At 45.9% G+C, this 6,753-nt stretch overlaps 2 protein-coding genes across 3 annotated transcripts in view; both read left to right on the top strand.

Annotated features, from left to right (window-relative positions):
• The window catches only part of LOC122774167 (semaphorin-4A-like), a 5,287-nt gene extending 3,092 nt beyond the window's left edge, over positions 1–2,195 (top strand). The window contains exons 10-14 of the mRNA XM_044033225.1: positions 259–442; positions 516–631; positions 730–893; positions 961–1,034; positions 1,111–2,195. Coding sequence (XP_043889160.1) covers positions 259–442; positions 516–631; positions 730–893; positions 961–1,034; positions 1,111–1,760 — 1,188 coding nt within the window. The 3' untranslated portion in view covers positions 1,761–2,195. The remainder of the gene's footprint in view (positions 1–258; positions 443–515; positions 632–729; positions 894–960; positions 1,035–1,110) is intronic.
• A 716-nt stretch (positions 2,196–2,911) lies between these two features.
• On the top strand, positions 2,912–6,651 carry si:dkey-7j14.6 (uncharacterized protein LOC556585 homolog). Of its 2 annotated transcripts, XM_044034489.1 has the most exons (7): positions 2,912–3,019; positions 3,782–4,034; positions 4,928–5,029; positions 5,117–5,173; positions 5,249–5,416; positions 5,737–5,847; positions 6,167–6,651. In XM_044034489.1, the coding sequence occupies exons 2-7, from the start codon at positions 3,816–3,818 to the stop codon at positions 6,245–6,247; spliced, it is 738 nt and encodes a 245-aa protein (XP_043890424.1). In that variant the 5' UTR covers positions 2,912–3,019; positions 3,782–3,815; the 3' UTR covers positions 6,248–6,651. The 2 variants fall into 2 exon arrangements, with proteins under 2 accessions (XP_043890424.1, XP_043890425.1); XM_044034490.1 differs by lacking the exon at positions 4,928–5,029.
• Positions 6,652–6,753: the final 102 nt, after the last annotated feature.

Genomic DNA, 6,753 nt, shown 5'->3' on the forward strand with positions numbered 1-6,753 from the left:
CTGAATTCTGAGATCAAAGAGTCCGAATTTTGAGCTGAAAGAGTGTGAATTCTGAGATGAAAGAGTCTTAATTCTGAGATGAAAGAGTCTGAATTCTGAGATTAAAGAGTCTGAATTCTGAGATTAAAGAGTCCGAATTCTGAGATTAAAGAGTTTGAAATCTGAGATGAAAGAGTCCTAATTCTGAGATGAATCTCAAAATTCATGTTTTTTTTTACATGTGGCACTAATCCTCTTCCGTTTTTCTCTGATTGACAGTGTGGACTGGGCGGAGCCTCAGATACTGAGTTAGAGATGGTGAGGATGAGTTTTCTGACCAGAGGGGGCGTCAAAGCGCTCGCTCCGCTCCTGGTTTCCTCGGAGCAAAGCTTTAGTCGTGTGGCGGCGATGAGGACGACGGTGGTGGACGGCAAACACTACAGCGTCCTCTTCCTGCTCACAGGTGAAACTGCACCAATGAAGAAGAGAAATGGCAGAAGAACGTAAATAAAAGCAGATTCTGCTTTTTTTTCCAGAGTCCGGTTTCCTGCACAAAGTGGTTCTTTTGGATCAGGGTCCGCGCGTCGTTGAGGAGATTCAAGTTTTCTCTGAACCTCAGCTGGTGAAGAACATGGTTCTGTCCTCGAGCAAGGTGACAACACACACGCACACGCACGCGCTGCGCACACACACACACACACACACACACACACACACACCGTGCGATCCTGCGCTCAGTCTTTCCTGCAGGGGGCGCTGTACGTGGGGACATCAGAGGGCGTGACCTCAGTCCCCGTGGCGACCTGCTCCATTTACAGAAGCTGCGGTCAGTGCGTCCTCGCCGGTGACCCTCTGTGTGGGTGGAGTCTGAGGGGCGGAGCCTGTGTTCGTGTGGACGGCAGCTCAGATTCTGTGTACGTTTATTATTGTTTATTTATCGACGTGAATTATTCTATATTTACAGTTTACCCTTTTTTACAGAGTTCAGGACGTCGAGAACAGAGACGTGGAAAACAAATGTGCAGCTCAACGTGGGATCGGTGCGCCTCCTACAGGTAACACTGTTACCTGTTAGTCCAATTACAAGCACTGACCTCTGTGTGACCTCTGCATGACCTCTCTGTCCCTCAGAGGTCAGCGTCCTCGAGAACGAGGTCGTCGAGCTTTGTTGCGCGAAACCGTCAAACTTCGCTCGTCTCACCTGGACGTCCTCGCTCTTCAAGCTCCTCCCACAGAGACTCTTCATCCAGTCAGCAAACGGCAGCCTCGTCTTCCTTGCCACCGCCGCCACCACCGCGGGCGTGTACCGCTGCGAGGCGGAGGAGGACGGGCACAAGGAAGTCGTGGTCAGCTACAGCATGAGAGCGGCGGCGTCCCCGCGCTCGCTGAGGCCGGACGATGAGTCCAACAGAGGAGGAGATGAGACGTTTGAGGACATCGCCACGGGGAAACCGCCGATGAGGACGCCACCTTCAGGAGACGAAGAGGACAGCGCCGACGAATTCACCGCCGATCTTGCTGATGCGACAGCGGCCATCGACGGAGATCGTTGCAGAAAAGCCAACGATTTGAAAGAGTCGTTGAGGAAAGACTCGCAGTCGCAGCGCGAGACGTTTGAGGACACTCGTAAAGACAAGAGTTACTACAGCGAGCTGCTCGCCGTCTCGCTGCTGTTCTTCTTCTGTGTCTGTGTCCTGCTGCTCTGCGGCGCCCTCTACCTGTGGTGTCACAGAAAAGTGGAGGTGAAAGTGGATCGCCTGGACGCGGTGGACACGAGTTAAGTTGTTTGAATGTTGATTAAATATTTTGACGTCATTGCTTCAGATTCAGGTTTACTTTTTAAAATGTCTCTAAAACATGTGAATTAAAGGCACAGTCCATAAAACAGCTGATCAGCACTGTACCTTTAACTGTCTTTTGTGACAGTTTAGAGTTTGATTTTAACTTTGTTCAAACATTTTAAATCCTAATAAAAATTATAATAATATATTGTGTCTTTGTTTAAAGCAGATTTTATTTTATTTTTTAAAGTCATTTTATAACATTTGTAACATCGTGTCAAATGTTAAATGTCTTATTTTGTCACTTCAGCGTTTGAAATGTTTTTGTTCAGATTGACCTCGGTGACACAAAGTGACCACACACTTAACATTGTAGCAAAGTGTCGTTTCTTCAGTGTTGTCCCATGAAAAGATATAATAAAACATTTATACAAATGTGAGGGTGTACTCACTTTTGTGATATACTGTATGTATGTATGTATGTATATACAGTAAGTATATACTGTATATATATATACATATAAGTATGTACTGTATATATATACATATAAGTATGTACTGTATACTTATGTGTATATATATATATATACAGTACATACTTATATGTGTATATATATGTATATATATATAGACAGTACATACTTATATGTATATGTAGGGTCACATGGTTGGAGCGCCTTAGCTTTGATAAATCACTCATTCACTGTGACATTGTTTCCATAAGCTACTGTAATGTCACAAGAATCCTCCTCCTCAATATATATATATATACATATACTGTACGTACATATATATATATATATATATATATGTATATATATATATTAAAGGAAATTGGACACTCTAAATCCCCCCTGAAAACGGATGGATGTTGTATTTGTTCTCGGACATGGTGAAAATGATGGGAAGGAGCGTTGCCTTCAGGCGTAGTTGAAATAATAACAGTCGGTTCATGCGCTGCTGTGATGATGAAGAACCTGGTCCGGTTTAGACCCTGTGGTGTTTTAATGGTTCACACTAGAAACACGAACACACACGGATTCACGCTTTCATTCACTTTCATGTCTAAAAGCAGTAAAGTAAAGCGAAATAAACAGTGAATGGCTTCCACCGGGTTACAGTTCAGATTTACGACAGTACAGTGAAGCACCTGAACGCAACACTTTAGGAAGGAGAAACAGATGTTAAAAAGGAGAGAAAACGGAGTGTTGTTGTTGTTGGAAGAAAAGAAAAGCGTGAAAACAGCCATTTTACTGCAGGTAAACTTCACTTCCTTTCACGTTTATTAAGCGTAACGCAGTTTAAATTCCGGCTTTTATTTCTGCGTTTAGCGACACAGCGTTCCGCCCGAGAACCAAGGCTTCACCAGACTCCATTGACATTTAATCAGATTTAATGTTGCTCAGCTGTTTTCAGGACGTTGTTCAGACTCAAACTCGTATCCAGTCTGCTGTGCGACTCAAGAGGGTTGAATTCGGTTTATGGGATAATCTGATTTAAGTCTTTAATAAAATAAGGTATAATGCGTTTATGTTTTATAGTGCCATGTTTAGATCAAACAGTGAATTATTTATTGCTGAGTCACACGTACGTGGAGTTTGCTCAACCATGGATGTAGCTCCGCCCCCTCTGCCTTGAAGTCAGTTTTTTCCAGTGGCCACTCGTGGTACTGCAACAAATAAACTCATGCTGCCCAAAGAGCAATTTTCTCATTGAGCAAAAAAGTAAAAGAGACGCCTGTAAAAGTGTCCACAGGACACCTGGAGACATGGACACGAGACATCTGGAGACATGGACACAGGCTTCTGTGGATCTTTATATTTTTAATTCATGGAGTTCCACATTTGTAAAACCTTCCTAAGTGAATTAGAGTTGAAGAGTGAAAGAGTGTGGAGTTATAAAACTACTGTTAACACATTGTTATTGTTCCTAATAATATGATCATGGGTTATTGATCATTATATCAATATAACAACAATTGTTGTCGTGGCTGAACTTATTTCTGCTCCGATGTCGTCCAGTGTTTCAGGATCTGTGACCTCTGACCTTTTCACGATGTCCACCTCCATCTCCAAAGTCGGGGACGTGGTGATCATCACTCAGGTCCTTCCTCGAGGTGAATCGGCCTTCCCTCTGCAGCTTCCTGCTGCCAACAGCACCAACTCCACCAATGCCACCCAACAGGCCACACCCCCTTCCAGTGCAACCACATCCCCCATCAAAATGGATGCAGTGACCGCCAGCTTCCTGCAGGGGCGCCCTCTCAGCCTCGGGGTGAGACACGAAACATTTACTTAACTTTGATTTAATTTGTTCTGTAAAATAGTCACACCTGTGATGATGTCACACCTGTGATGATGTCGCACCCGTGATGATGTCACACCCGTGATGATGTCGACCTGTGGATTTTGATGTCAGACCCGCGGATGATGCCTCACACCCGTGATGATGTCGCGACTCCGTGATGATGTCGCGACCGCGATGACGCTTGCACCCGTGATGATGTCGCACCCGGTGATGATGTCGCCTGTGATGGATGTCACACCTGTGATGATGTCGCGACCCGCGATGATGTCAATCCGGGTGATGATGTCGCAATCTCGCGGATGATGTCACACCTGTGATGATGTCGCAACTGACATGTCACACCTGTGATGATGTCACACCTGTGATGATGTCACACCTGTGATGATGTCGCGACCTGTGATGATGTCGCGACCCGCGATGATGTCGCACTCCAGTATATGCCTGACCTGCGGATGTCGTGACCCGCAGGATGATATGTCGCACCCTGCGGGATGATGTCACCCGTGATGATGTCGCACCTGTGATGATGTCGCGACCCGCGATGACGCCGCACCCGCGATGACGCCGCTAATCTGCGGATGATGTCGCACCTGTGATGACGCCGCACCCGCGGATGACGCCGCTGCCGCGACCCGGGATGACGCTTGCACCCGCGGATGATGTCACACCTGTGATGATGTCACACCTGTGATGATGTCACACCTGTGATGATGTCGCAGACCTGTGATGATGTCAGACCCTGATGATGTCGTCAGACCCGGGTGATGATGTCAGCACCCGCGATGATCTCGCATTCGTGATGACTTCGCACCCGTGATGACGTCACACCTGTGATGGTGTGTGTGTGTGTGTGTTGTCAGGTGGTCCAGATCTTCCTCGGCGTGCTCTGCGTCCTCTTCAGTTTGACCTCTGCCCTCTCACGGTTGCTGGTCTTCCACGCTCCATTGTGCGTCGCCGTTATTGTACGTAAACACAATCACTCAGCGTCGGTGTGACCTTTTGACCTTTGACCCCTGAGTTTGACAGGCTCTGTTGTTGTGTGGTTCCAGTTTGTGGCGTCGGGCTCTGTGGCAGTGGCGGCAGGAAGTCGTCAATCAGTGAAACACGTGAGTTTGTTTGATTCCTGGTGATGATGTCACAGTCAGTGTGGGCGGAGCTTCATTCTTGCTGCTGTCGTGCAGGTGTGGGCGACTCTCATATCCAACGTGGTCAGCGTGGTGGTCAGTGCTGTGGGTGTGGTCTACGTCAGCTGGCTGCTGTGTGATTCGCCGCTGTCTGTGATCATGTGTGATGACATCATCAGTGACGAGGGGAAGTCCAAGTGTGTCGGCAAGCTGTGGTTACTGAACGTAAGTAACGACTGAGCCGGGGTCAGAGGTCAGTCAGGGATCTCAGGGCTCAGAGGTCAGTCAGGGATGTCAGGGAAGTCAGAGGTCAGTCAGGGATCAGTCAGGTCAGAGGTCAGTCAGGGATGTCAGGGGTCAGAGGTCAGTCAGGGATGTTAGGGGTCAGTCAGGGAAGTCAGAGGTCATTCAGGGATCAGTCAGGGTCAGAGGTCAGTCAGGGGTCAGAGGTCAGTCTGGGGTCAGAGGTCGGACAGGGATCAGTCAGGTCAGTCTGGGGTCAGAGGTCAGTCTGGGGTCATGACTCCTCTGCGCTGTCGTTTCAGAGGGTGGGGCGTGGCCTCCTCTCTCTCACTCTGGTCTTGCTCGTGCTGCAGTTCTGCGTCGCCGCCATCGTCAGTGTTTTTTCTGGGAAAAGTATCAGACGTCAACAACAGGTAAAACATGACTGACACTTATAACATGATTATATTATTTTAGACCTAATGAACATTATTATAATGTTGTTAACATTATTTTATCTCCTATTACTGATATTACACTGTTATTAGACGTTATTAGCATTATTATAATGTTAGTCTGATGATTTTATAATAACATTATCGGACTGTTATTAGTGTTATTATATTTGTATTCTTTCTATTGTGGACAGAAAGATAAAAGTATGGATCAGTAAAATAATAACAATGAATAATTAAAAATGATTAATTGATTAAAAAGTTGAACAGTTTGGTTTGTTTGACCTCTGACCTTTAGTGGAGTGGCGGTGACCTTGGTGTGTCCATGCAAGACGCTGGAGTGGAGGAAACCTGTGAACAGTCTCCAAACTCACCATGAGGGGGCGCCAACACCAGTGGACGCCACAATAACTTATACTGCAGTATTAATGTACTCTGAATACATTAATACTGCAGTATTAATGTACTCTGAATACATTAATGTACGATCACTACTGCACAGTACCGTGTGTCTGATAAAAGGTCATGACCTTGACCTGATTATGACCATGACCTGATTATATAAGTGTTTTAACAAGCACTTATATAATCAGTTTAAATAACAGAACGATTTATATGAAATATTACTTATTCTTTGATTCTTTAAAGATTCTTTTATGATTGAATTGTAGCCTCCGACCACTAGTTGGCAGCAGTTGTCAGTGGTCACAGAAAACTGTTTCTGCAGTTTTATTGAGAATTTACTATGTTACCTTTTGTAAAGTTTCACAATTGTCATCTTTGTATCGTCTTCATGTCTCTGTTACTTTAACTCTTGACAGTGGGTGGGGCTAACAGCTGCTGCTGGAGGCGTGTCTGACTGTCGTGGTGCAGCGTCTGCTCTTT

This window comes from Solea senegalensis, linkage group LG9 (genome assembly GCF_019176455.1).
Source record: "Solea senegalensis isolate Sse05_10M linkage group LG9, IFAPA_SoseM_1, whole genome shotgun sequence".
Lineage (NCBI taxonomy): Eukaryota > Metazoa > Chordata > Actinopteri > Pleuronectiformes > Soleidae > Solea > Solea senegalensis.